Source organism: Odocoileus virginianus, chromosome 17 (genome assembly GCF_023699985.2).
Source record: "Odocoileus virginianus isolate 20LAN1187 ecotype Illinois chromosome 17, Ovbor_1.2, whole genome shotgun sequence".
NCBI classification, from domain to species: Eukaryota; Metazoa; Chordata; class Mammalia; order Artiodactyla; family Cervidae; genus Odocoileus; species Odocoileus virginianus.
The window spans coordinates 48,089,886-48,103,221 of record NC_069690.1 but is presented as its reverse complement, the minus strand read 5'-3'; the positions used below and the strand labels follow the sequence as shown (position 1 = coordinate 48,103,221).

The 13,336-nt window shown below is 49.8% G+C and overlaps 1 protein-coding gene across 9 annotated transcripts in view; it reads left to right on the top strand.

Annotated features, from left to right (window-relative positions):
* B3GNTL1 (UDP-GlcNAc:betaGal beta-1,3-N-acetylglucosaminyltransferase like 1) overlaps positions 1–13,336 on the top strand; it is a 128,128-nt gene that overhangs the window by 52,609 nt on the left and 62,183 nt on the right. For all 9 annotated transcript variants that reach the window (XR_011492411.1, XM_070479755.1, XM_020907285.2 and 6 more), the window contains one exon: positions 4,007–4,102. Coding sequence is in view for 8 of the 9 variants with exons in the window: in XM_070479755.1 (XP_070335856.1) it covers positions 4,007–4,102 (96 nt within the window). In the remaining variant the exon portion in view is untranslated. The remainder of the gene's footprint in view (positions 1–4,006; positions 4,103–13,336) is intronic.

Here is a 13,336-nt window from a genome sequence, read left to right as displayed (position 1 = left end):
TACCTTAAATAGATGGCAGCATCTCACATGGAGCATAAGATTACAAAATCACATCCTGTCACACAGTTCATTCTGTAAACCCCACGATATTTGTTTTTATTTTTACCAAAATCAGTTATCTTATAAAGAGGTTACACATGGCAAAATGTCTTCTGCTTTTACACATGTTTAACATCACTGCCACTTACCATTCCTTGTTATCGGTCAGATCGTCTTTTTTCCCCCAAAGAGCTTCCTTCATCTTTTTTGGTAATTTAGTTCTTCTTGTGATGAGTTATTTTGACTTTTGGTTTTTCTGAAAAAGTCTCTTTTCCTTTAATTTTTGAAAGCTAATTTCATTAGCTGGCTAATGAATTCTAGGTTGAAGTCCTTTCTTCCTTTAAAAATGCCTCTCCCTGGCACTTCCCTGGTGGTCCAGTGGCTAAGACTCTGTGCTCCCAATGCAGGGGGCCTGGTTTTGATCCCTGGTCAGGGAACTAGATCCTGCATGCCACAGCTAAGAGTTCACATGTTGCAACTTTAAAAAAGATCCTGCATGATGCAACGAAGATTGAAGATTATGCATGCCACGTCTAAGACCAGGCTCAGCCAAATAAATACAAATAAAAATATTTTTTAAAAAAGATCCCTCTCCCTTGTCTGGTTTCCATGGCTTCTGCCAAGGAGTCTGCTGCCTTCCTTATGTCTCTCTGTAATGGGTGTTTTTCTCTGACTGCTTTTAAGATTTTTTCTTTAATATTAGTTTTCAGCACTTTGGTTATGATGTACAAACATAAGTTTTTTCTTTTTTTTTTAAGAGGTGGACTCTAATGAGGCTTTGTTGAAGTTCTGGGATCTGTGGTTTTATAGCCTGCATCAAATCTGTGAAAATTTTTGACCATTATTTCTTGAAGCATTCTCTCAGTCTCCCACTCTCTGTGTTCGTTCAGCCTGTGCCTGTTGAGCGCTGTGTACAGGCCCTGAGCTGGCGTGGTGTCCACAGCGGTCTGGCATGAAGGCAGGGCAGGCAGCACGGGAGAGGAGCTTGGCGTCCTGCTGCGGGTGCCTCTTTTATGATTTGCCTTTGTCTGCCCTGTGGCCCAGGCCAGCATTCTTTTAAAAAGTGTTAATGCACACAAAGGACTTCCCTGGTAGCTCAGATGGTAAAGAATCTGCCTGCCAATGTAGGAGACCTGGGTTCAATCCCTGGGTCGGGGAGATCCCCTGGAGAAGGAAGTGGCAACCCATTCCAATATTCTTGCCTGGGAAACCCCACGGACAGAGGAGCCTGGCGGGCTACAGTTCATGGGGGTCACAAAGAGTCAGACACGACTGAGTGTCCAACTTTCACTTTTCACTTTCACAAGGCAAACAATATAGCCTTTCATTCTTTGTAGACCAATACTCACATTGATTAAAGCCTCAAAGAACAGCCAGCCCCTGAAGCTCCAGCTTCATTTCATGTCCTCCTAGCCCTTCTCCATGTGAGACCCCACCTAGTGTAGTTCAGCCTTCGTCAGAGGCAGAGTGGAAGGTGAGGTTTGGGAAGGGGGCTCAGGTGTTCACTGCGGAAATAGCATAAGTCAGCTCATGTCCCAGAAAGGCCATGTCCGCCTCCCCTCACAGCCTGACTAGAAGTGTGTCTCTCAGCGTGGGCTGGGCTGTGCTCGGCTGGCCCCCCACCCCCAGCAGCTGTTCATGACACAGCAGTGTGGGGCCGGGGCCTGGGTGTTTATACAGAAGTTAAGCCTCTTCATCTTCATGTTTGGGAATACTTTTGAAACAGAGGGTTTCTAGCTCACAGCTTTGATCCACATGTTTCCTTTTTTCTTCAAAACCTTTTCTATTCAGCCATCAAATGCAAGCCAGTGTCAACGATACCAGAAAACAGATGGAATAGACAGTTAAAAATATATGCCTTGGTCACATCAGTCCTGCTGCCTCTCACTGGGCAAGCTGCTCATTCAAGAGCTGTTCTGATGTGTAACTGTGTTTAGTATGTGCTTTTAGGGGAAATACATAAAGGGTTCACAGAATTCAGCAATATGTAAAAAGAATACACGCCTATGGTCAAGTGTGTTTTATCCTAATCAGGAAATGGATGAAAGACATTTCTCTGGAGGGTCAGGCAGATGAGAAATAAGCCCCCGGAAGGAGGTTCAGCCTCATGAGCCACTGGGGATGCATGTTACAGCCGCGAGTCACTGCACACACCTGTCGGGAAAGCTAGACCGAAACACATGACGAGGACACGGTGAAACTGGTCTCAGTGCTGCTGTGGGGATGGAAGTGGTTCAGCCGCTCAGGAAAGCAGTTTCTTAAAACATGAAACGACTGTATGACCGCAGTCACACTCCGGGTGTTCATCCCAGAGAGACGAAGACTTCTGTTCATACAAAAGCCCCTTCATGAGTGTTTGCAGCAGAATAATAGTAACAGCTTCAAACTGGAAACAGCCCAGGTGTCCTGTAGAGGGTTAAGCTGTGGAGTATTTTTCAGCCAAAAAAAAAAAAATAAAGGGGGGAACAAACCTCCAGGGAATCACCCAATTGCTAAAGGCTACACACAATGTGATTGCATTTTTGCAATGTTCTTGAAAGAATTATGGCATTGAAGTAGCAGGTTTGTGGCTGCGAACTAGCAGTAGGGGGAACGGGCAGGGCGGGTGGGGTGGGTGTGGGGGGTTGGGGAGGCGGGAAGCAGCCATACAGGCACCGTGAGGGGCCCCTGTGGCCGTGGAGACGCCCAGTGTCCCTGAGCCCAGTGGAGGCCAAGTGTTGGTTTTTCAAGATGTTACCATTAGAGGAAACCAAGTAATAACACACATGGGATCTCTGTGTGTTATTTCTTACTACCACACGCGAATCTACCATTTCTCTCTCTCTCTCAAGAACAGATTAAAAAACCACAACAAACAAGGGCCTTCTGTATAGCACAGGGAACTCTACTCAGCATTCTATAATACCCTTTATGGATAAAGAATCTGAAAAAGAATGGATATGTGTATATGTATAGCAGGATCACGAAACACAACCACAACAACGAAATTCAAGCAAAGTAGGCAAAAACCTTCTCAAAACTCTTTAGTAGCATGACTGCATTAATATAAATTAATCACCATGTGTAAGTGTTGTGTATATTAGAGCAAGTTTTAAGAAACTCAGATATCAGGAGGTGACTTTTGCTCGTTTCTCAATAAGGAGACTTAGGCAGTGATTTAAGTCAGCCAGCCACTCTTGACCTTCCTGACTGTGTTATCTGGTGGTCGGGAAGGTGGGGAAGACAAAGCCTGGGGATCGGAGGCTAGTGTCATCTCCCGAGGCCAGCCAGCCTGTGAGAGCCTCACAGGACCCTCACCGAGGGGCAGGCTCTCTGCCACCCTCGGACACTCCAGCCGCCCTCCCCTGGCCAGAAAAGGGGAGAAAGGCCTCCTCCTGCTGCTGCGAGGGGCCCCTCCCTCAGAAACTGGCCCATTCTCTGCGTCTGAGCCTTGGGACTGCTGGTGTCTGAGCATCAGGACCCCTGATATCTGTGGGAGGGGCCAGCCTCCCTCCAAGCCTGCCTCACTGACAGGAGGGCTGGACCCTTTTCCTCTGAGCAGTCTTAGGGATGTTTAAATGCACTGCAAGCAGATACCCGAGCAGAGCGTGCGGGGGGGCTTCCCTAGGTGGTGTGTGCTGGGAGTCAGCCTGCGAAGCTGCGGAGAGGGGGTGGTGTCTATGGCCAGGAGGAGGCAGGGCTGGCTTCCAGAACCAAGAGCAGAAGGAGTGAGGAGTAGTCCGGCAGGGTACAGGAGAGGATTTAGACGGCAGCTAGCATGGATTCTTCCTGGGGCGGGGAGTGCCTGTCTGATGGCATCACTGTGGGGGCTGCTCTGGCAGCCTAGACAGAGGGAGGTGGCCGGGGGCAATGAGCTCTTAGGGCTGCAGCTCTTGTTTATTTAGAAGCTGAATGGAGAAAGTTATGGAAACACGGGGCTGCCCCCAAGGCTGCACGGCTTTAAGTCCTGTTTGTTATTGTTTCACAGATTATCGGTTGTCAAGTGACGCGGGAGCCCCCCAACTCCACCGAGCGGTACACGCGGTGGATCAACCAGCTGGCGCCTGACCAGCTGCTCACCCAGGTGCGTCTGCCGTCTGGGGGCGGGAGGGAGTTTCCGTGCTCTCAGCCCCTGTGCCTGCTGCCTCCTGGGTGCCAAGCACAGTTCCGGTAGGCGCTGCCTGGAGGAGAGGGAACAGCGTTTCACAGAAGCCTGGCCTGGGAAGGACCCAGAGCCAGGATGCAAGTGTGGAGGGCCTGGCTCAAGACTGGGGAGCAGGACCCATGCAGGCCGGTCACACGGGCTGAGGTGGATGGAGGCAGAGGGCAGGAGGTGGGGGCCTGGGCGGTGCTGAGCAGCTGCAGGGGTGGGGGCATCCAGAAAAGGCCTGAGTTTCTAGTGGGGCAGGGCCACCCCTGAGCAGGGCAGCTGGAGGGGTCCTGGGTCTGGGGAACGAGCTGAGATGTACTGTGCCGGAGGTGGACCTGGCCGGCAGGTAACAGAAGTCCACGGAGCTGGCAGTGGGTGTGGGCTCAAGTCAGACTAGAAACCACAGCAGGGCAGGGGGCTGGAGGAAGAGGTCAAGAAGGGTCTCAAGGTCTCAGCCTGGGGGGGGTCCCAAAGTCCGTGGGATGTCGAGGGGACCCTGTGAACTGACCGCATGTTGATGAGGTGTTAAGTGAGGACGAGAACCAAACATTCTCTCTTTGTCCAGCTTTGAAAACAAGCCACTGCCTTAGCATGTCAGCACCCACTTTAAGCTCTGTAGCATGTCACCCGAAGCAGAGACCTAGAGTGGCCCTGGGCTCTCCAGGGTGGGCCCAGGCCTGTTCTGTTTGCCTCCTGGTCCGGCCCTGGCTGCCCCACCAACAGAAGACACTTCAGACTCCATCTTGCTGGACAAGCCCCCCCCAGGGCGGGAGAAATGTGCTCCTCGGGGCGGGGGGCACGTCAGAGAGGGAGGAGTGGAGAGCAGTCCCCCAAAGCTCAACCAGGAAGAAGCTCTAGGAGGTGTGGAAATGTTCTCCCCCCAGTGAGGTGCTGGGGTCTGTCCCACATTGTGATTCCTTGAGATCCTGCCATATAATGAAGTGCTTTTTTTCTAAACTCTGAGTTTTGAAAACTGAAATCTCAGTATAATGGAATGATTTATACTGACAATCAGCTTCTGAAAATTAGAGCCGCTTATGATTCTGGCATCAAGCGTCCTGTTCACTGAACTCAAAGTGATGCTGAAGAAACCCTGAGAGTTGAATGGTGCCTGGGACCACCACGTCCCTCTTGTGGGCTATTTCACATAGTTCTCTGGATGATCTGAGTTCTTCACCCTTTCCTCTTTAGTTTTGGGCTTGCCTGTTGCTTCTGTTACCAAAACTGCTTCACCAGCTTTTAGGTTCTGTGCCATTCGTGCTGGTCCACACACAAAAAAGTTCTTTTGCATTTGGATTTACTTTTCCAAATGAACTTTTTTGAGATGACTATTCCAGGAATGGCCCAATGGCCGCAGGTGGTGCACTCAGAACAGGTGATTATAATAGACGCACTAGTAACAGGGGAGGGTGCTGAGGGCCCTGGGAGGCTCGGTGGTTTTCCTGCTGCTCCTCCAGCCTTGAGGGCAGGAGGAGAGCCAGCGGGTGTCTCCCAGGAGCCTGCAGGGTCTCTGGTAGTGGTGGGAGCACTCGGGTGGATGTTGACAGTCACGCGGGCCAGGGGCAGCTCTGTCCTGTCTGCACCGGGTGGCCCTGGCTCACCCACAGCCACACTGAGCGCCTGGTTGTTGCAGAGCTGTTGTGAGGCTGTCCTTCCCCTCTGAGGGGTGTGTGAGGTGGTGGAGCTCTGAGTCCAAGGCAGCTTCAGGTCTCTGAGCAGGACAGAGTCTTCTGTCCTCCAGGTTGTGACCTGAACATCCAGAGTCAGGAAGCCAAGGGCTCTGGGCGCATACTCACATCACCTTGCATCTCAGCTGGCATTTGGATAGGAGTTTGCAAACCATCATTGGCGCGTGGAGAATAAGCACTGGGTCTGGGACTCCTGTCACTGTCCCAGTCCTTCCATCTGTAGAGCACGTCCAGCCCTCGGGTCACGGTTCTGGGATGTGCCCGCCCTCTTACAGATGCTTTTCCAGCACATGCACTGCCGGTTTCAGAACAAAGAATCACAGCCACTTCATTGGAGAGCTAGTAAGAGCTTTCATATCCTAACTGGGAAATTAAAATGTCCCATTGCATGTGAAAGTGCTGGCTGGCGGTCAGCCCCAGGGGCCCCTGCTTTAGCGCCCTCAGATGTGGAACTCTGCACCCGCAAGGGGTCTCTGGACACGCTCATCTCAGCCCTGAGTGTTCGAGGGTCGGCAAGTTGGTGGGGAGGTGGCCTCATGAGAGAAACTGCTGAGTCGGCTTCTGCCATGTGCTGGATTCTCTGGGAGAAAGTGAGTCACACGGAAACTATGTGTCTGAATACTGAGGGTATAATTTACATGCAGCACACTCTCAGCCAGAATTACGAGTTCTGAGCCCAGGGCAGACTTAACTGTTAAGCGTCATAGAAATAATTAAGGGAGGATCTTCCTTAGCAGTGTTTCTCTTTAGGAAGTTAGGGGAAATTAAAGTCTAAGGTTTCTCAGAGCGAAAGAAAATATCTCTATTTAAGCACATTTCTCAACTGTTACAGTCATAGGAATCACCAGCACTCTGTAGGATCATTGTTCATGGTCTAAACTGAGTCACGTTTGTGAGGTGGGGAGCAACATACTTTGGTTTGATTTTTTTTAACTTTTTATTCTGTATTGAAGTATAGCCGATTCACAACATTGTGATAGTTCCAGGTAAACAGCAAAGGGGCTCAGTCATACTTATTGGTTTAAAATTTGTGTGCCTACTTGAATGTCTGATTAGGTACCAAGTACAGTATTAAATCAGAGTTCAATTCAGTCGCTCTGTCATGTCCGACTCTTTGCAACCCCATGGACTGCAGCATGCCAGTCCATCACCAACTCCGGAGCTTGCTCAAACTCATGTCCATCGAGTCAGCGATGCCATCCAACCATCTCATCCTCTGTCGTCCCCTTCTCCTCCCGCCTTCCATCTTGCCCAGCGTCAGGGTCTTTTCCAATGAGTTCCAGTAAATCAGAGTACCATAAAATTAATGTTCTGCTAATTCCAAATAAACTGAAAGATGGCATATAGCCTGGACCAATGGCCTGGGACCTGTGTCAGCCTGTGCCACCTGTTTCAGGCAGTGCCCACTTTGCACCTTCAGTGAGAGGCTGTTCCCAACAGACCTGCACCTCCTGGGTGGGGCTGTGGTGGGGGGGAAGGGGAGGCAAGGCCAGACTGCATCCCTGCCTCAGAGGCTGTCCCTGGAGGGTGCTGGCAGCTCCAAGGAGAGATTGGGGGTCAGGGCAGCTTGCATGGGTAGCTGTGACCAGCTCTGGCTGCCTGGAGTAGGTGCTCAGGTTCACAGCAGAAGGAAGACAGCAGGTGTGGGTGTGAGGTGTCTCCCTCATCCCAGCCCCACCTGGTCCTCATCCTCCATGCCTGCTCCCAGCTCCCCTTGCGCCTCTCTCAGGGATCCGTGCTTCCTTGCTGTCTTAGCCTGCTCACACTGCCACCACATATACAACAGACATCTGTTCCTCACAGTCTGGAGGCTGGACATTCGAGATCAAGGTGCTGGCAGGTGGTTCCTCCTGAGGCCTCTCTCCTTGGTGTGTTGATGGTCATCTCCTCGAGTCCTCCTTCTATGGGGGGCCTCCTTCTATGTGCTTACTCACTCCCAATGACTCTTGGACCAGGGCCCCACCCTTATGACCTCATTTAACCTTAATTCCCTCTTCAAAAACCTCATCTCTGACTACAGTATCAGGCTGGGGGGTTAGGGCTGCGGTGGACTTTGGGGGACACAGTTCAGTCCATAGCATTTGGACACCCTCCCTGGCTCCTCCACAGCCCCTGTGGTCCCCTTGTCCTGGGCCCACAGGACACAGTGGCATGTGGAACAGGGCTGCACCAAAGGGAATGGCCCCCTCCTGTAGAGCCTCTCCTCTCATTCATGGCCCTGTGTGTTCCACAGGGAGGGTGTCACCCAGCTACCATTTCCCTGCAGTATCTGAGCAGCCTGACCATAAATGAGAAAAACGTACAGCCCACCTGTCAGTGCTAATGTACAGACTCTCACTTTATCTAGCATCCAAGGACTCTAGACAAGCAAAATTTCTAGATGATTAAAGTTTACCTCTACCTCTGTAAGTACAGTCTCTACCTAAACCAGTGCTCCCCAAACTTGTTTGATCATAAAATAGCTCAAGAACTTGAAAACAATGCAGATTCCTCATCTACTTCCATAGTTTCTGATTTAGTGGCCCTGGAAATGTGCATTTATAACACATGCCTGAATATTTTTGATGAAACTCTTTGAGAATATTATTCCTGCTTAGAAAAACTGCTTCCCTATAGATCATAGAGTCATTTTACGAAGTCTGCCCAATTTAAACTCTGTATTTTGAAATAATATCAGACTCACATAAAAGTTGCAGAAATAGAGCCCTGTGTGCCCTTCACCCAGATCCCCACCTGTAATGTCTTACACACATAGTGTGATGTTCAAACCAGAAGATGCACGTTGGTACAACCCTGCTCGCAGGGAGTTCACGCATTCTTGGGGGCTGTGGAGTGTATGGCATTTCATCACACTTCTGCATTAGCACCACCCCTGCCACAGTCAGGATATGGAACTATCCTTCACCCCAGAGAAACTGACCCCGACAACAACCTATCTGTCTGCTTCACTGGAATCTTGTCATATGAGACAGTTGTATTAATGAAACTGTGGCTTTGTCATTCCACGTGATGCCTTTGAGATAACAGTTCGTTCCTCTTGTTGCTGGAACGTGCCAGTCGTTGTGGGGCTGTTGCTCAAAGGGCTGCCATGACCCTCATGGACAGGTTTCACTTCCTGAGATGAGCACCAGGGTTGGATTATGCGCCTGTGTTCAAACTGAAGTCCATCCGAGGCTGCCCAAGCAGCTGCACCATTCCCTGTCCCAGCACTTTGGTGTTGTCAGATTTTTTCTGCAGGCCATTCCCAAGTGTCTCATCACTGCACTGCCTGTGTTTCCCTAATGGTGGCTTTCCGTGATCTTTTGCCCATTTTCTTATTGGACTATTTGTTTTCTTACTGTTGGGTTTGAGTTTCCTTGTGGACAAAAGTCCTTTGTTGGGTGTCAGTTTTGCAAGTACTTTCTCCTCATCTGTGGCTTTTCATTCATCTACTTAACAGAGCCCTTCACAGAGTCCAAGTTTTTAATTCCGGTGAAGTTCAACTCATCTACTTTTTAAATAGATTGTGCTTTGGGTACTGATGTCTCAGGATGCTTTATGTAACCATAGGTCATGAAGATTTTCTCCTAAAGTTTTATAATTTTATGTTTTACATTTAGAGCTATGATTCACTTTAAGTTGTTTTTTGCAAAAGAAGTGAGCTTTGGATCAAGGCTGTGTTTTCTTTCTTTCTTTCTTTTTTGCTTACAAATGTTCACGTGCTTCCACACAATTTTTGCTGCAAACACTAGCTTCCTTCGTAGAACTGCTTTTGGACTTTGTCAAAGACTGGTTGGCTGTGCTTGGTGTGGGTGTGTTTCTAGGCCATTCTGTCGTGCGGGTCTGTGTGTCACTCCGTGGCTACACTGTCCTAGCTATAGAGGAAGCTTGAGATCAGTTAGTGTGGGTCTTCCAGCGCCATTCTTCTTTTTCAGAATTTTTGTTATTCTAGTTCTTTGCCTTTTCCTCTATGTGTTTTTTCAAACACTGAGCCGTTCTTCCGTTCTGAGCAGACACTCAGTCGGTGTCCTACAATTTCACTCAATTCTGACTCCATCTGCCTGGAGACAGCGTCAGACGCCACAGATTAAGGGCTCTGCCCCACGAGACTGCCTCACCTCAGCCCAGTCCCACGTCCGGGCTGTCACCTGACTGGCTGTAAGTCAGGGTTCCCACCGACCCCCTCCTGTCAGTTAGTTTGCTCCAGCCACTCACAGAACTCAGAGGAGCGCTCATTTATGACTACAGTTCACTATCATGGATACAATGAAAAATGCAGGAGAACAGGTGTGTGGACGGGGCTCCGGAAGGGTCCTGAGCACAGGAGCTCTGTCCCTGAGGAGCATGAATGCCCACCCGCGCTGCGTGGATGGGGGCCTTGGCGGGTGGGGAACCTTTCCTGTGTCACCCCGTCCCCCTGCTTAACCGCCAGGACTCAGGGATGATGGTCCTCCTTCCTCTGTCCCAACCGCAGGCAGGTTCTGCTCTGGCCTGGCTCTAACCTGGATTCCCACTGAGAAATCTCGTGCCCAGCTCCTGCTGAGTTGACACGGCACAATCCAGTGTAGTAAGATTTGTTTTTAAGTGGGGGAGAGTAAATTAGCTAAGAATATCTTTGCTAGAACCAAAGATATGGGCAGTCAGATTAAAAGGGCCCTTGAGTATCTTGCCCAGGAGATGAGGAGACCTTGCCCAGGGAGAGAAGAATGGCAGGAACAAATGTAGTCGTGGATTTCTCAACAACTGCAGTGGGATCTGTAAAACACCAGGACACAGATTTCAAAATTCTCATAGAAATGGTTTTGAACATTGAATTCAAAGCCTAACTAAACTGTCAGTCATGTGAAAATACAACTAGGACTTTTTCACGTGAGGATTCAAAATCTTTGCTCCTGAAAAATACTTGTGTCCTTCTCAGAAATGTACTGGAAGACACTCCATAAAATTAAGAAGCAAATTGAAGAGGAGGAAGATAGATCTAGGAAGCAGGTCTCTAACATGGGCCAGAAGAAGCCCAGGCAGGAGCGGGGAGACAGAAAAAGTGCTTCACACTCAAGGAGCATATGTATGGAAACACCCAGGGAGAAAGGAAAATAAGGGAGAGGCAAAGGGGTGTGTGTGTGCCGGGAGATGTGACAGGGGGTGACCACACTTAAGCGGTTCCCAGTACTTGAATGGGGCTTCCCTGGTCTCAGTGGTTAGGAACCCACCTGCCAGTGCAGGAGACACGAATTTGATCCCAGGTTGGGAAGATCCCCTGAGAAGGAAATGGCAACCCACTCCAGTATCCTGTCATGGGAAATCCCATGACAGAGGAGCCTGGGGGGCTACAGTCCGTGGGGCCGCAAAAGGGTCGGACATGTCTAAGCAACTAAAAAACAACAAATGCTTGAAAGAAGGCGCAACAGCAAAGGCGCAGAAAGGCACCAAGAAGAACAGAGAAACAGAAACACGTCAGTTGAGGCAGATCACCTCTCGAATTGAGAAAGAGGAGAAAAGCAGCATCGGGAAGTACCTTTGTATTCTAATCCGGTACCTGCAACATCCTGACTGCATGCTCCATGCCCTTGTCTCCATCCCCCAAGGCTGCTGGCTCACCCTGGGTCCCCAGCGGGTCACATCCAGCCTAGTACCTGGCGTGGCAGGCCACTTGTATGTGTGATGCTCCAGTTGATCACAGAGGGGCCCAGGCCACCCTTTACTCTGGTCCCCCCTCCCCTAACAAGAGCAGCCCCCAACCATTTCCTCTTACTTGCCATTACATTTTCTTTAAAAAAAAAATAGAAAAAGGAAAACTTTTTAAAAAATTAAAATATTACAGGTCTACAGAAGTACAGAGAATGCATCTCCATCCTACCCTCTTGCTGCGCGAATGCCCGTGGGTGACCCCCTTGCCGCTGCATCTCATGCACAAGCCAGCCCCTCCTCTTTCCCTGGACAGTGTGCCTGGGCCCCCCTCTTCAGTTCTGCTGCTCAGACCCATGAAGGTCCCAATGTGAGTGCTGGGCCCCAAGGCTGCGTGCTATTCCTCACCCATAGGAGACCCGAGGGCCCGGGCAGCTGCAGCGTCTCCAGTGCCAAACGTTCACTATCAGCATCGCTTTCCTCAGTTTACACCCCGAGGCGGTCAGCTCCGCAACCAGCAGCCCCACTCCGGGACATCTGTCTCAGTCAGCAGCACTACCTCCCAGCTTCCTGACCTGACTTCCACCTCCCTTCCCCAGACAGGGCTGACCAAAGTAGGAACCTCGGTGATCTGCGTGGGAAGCCACGTGATCCTTCTCTCTTGACTCAGGAAGAGTAGGAGAGTTTGATAGGATGCTGGTGAGCGGCTGAGAGTCAGGGTGGGGAGGCAGGGAGGCGGGTGTCCCCACCCCGGGGGCAGGGTGGCAGGGCAGAGGCTCACCCTGTGGGGTCAGCACTGCAGGGGAGCAGGGGCGGGCTGGCCAGAAGGCTCCCATGAGGTCCAGGGCTCAGGCCACACTGCAGGTCAACAGCAGCCCTGGTAAGAAAGCATTGGTGTCCTGCTCCCTGAGTCCTTGCTAGAATGGGTTCCCCCAATGGGTCGCTGCCCCAGAGGCCCCAGCCTCTGTCACCCCTCCAGCCAGTGCTCAGTTTCATTATTATCTGGAAAATGTGAGGGTTTAACAGCAACTCCCGTACTCCAGGGCCAACCATCTGCGTGACCCACAGGTTAGAAGATATTTAGCAGAACTAAATGATGGTAACATCAGCTAGTTGAGAAGACAGGGTGTGCAGTGGACTTGGGGTCACAGGGATGCTTTCCTGCCCATGGGGCCAGGCCTCCCATGAGCCCACTCTCACATCTGCTCTGTCATAGCTGCTTGAAAGACCTTTCCCGTCATCCAAGCAAAGTCTCTACAACAAGGCTGTTGGAGCCCAGCCGGGTCACATATTCACTCAGCTCAGTGTCTTTTGCTTAGTTTTGTCCTTCACAGCTCAGCAGTGTTCACCTCATTCTAATCAGTTAATGTTCATGAAATTTTAAAAGTACGCATTTCAGAACAGAGTAAGCTGTACCATTTTTATTCATTTTCTTCTTTAAAAGGAGTATCAGAATGTGGCATCTATGTTACATGCAGTAGAACCACAGTCCACTAGCAACTTTTACCGCTGTTAGAAAAGTGGTTACTTACGCACTTTCTCTAAAACATACTATTGAGAAAGGAAACTTTGCATTAACGTCTGTGTCTTTATTAAATCCAGAAGCCATAGGTTTTGGATTTCACATCAAAGTTTATTCTTGTTGCTATGTGGGTGTTAAAATGTCAGAATACTGGAAAATTTGTTATCTGTCTAAAGATAGTCTTCCAACAAATTAGAATTTAGAAATAAGGATAATAAACCACAGGAATCTGGAAATGAGTCATATAAACTTTGCTCTTTTTCTCTAAGAAGAATTCGTATCACTTCCTGGTAAGATATAGCTAATGAGGTCTATAAATTTCATTAAATGCTTCATTTTCTTTAACTCAAGAGT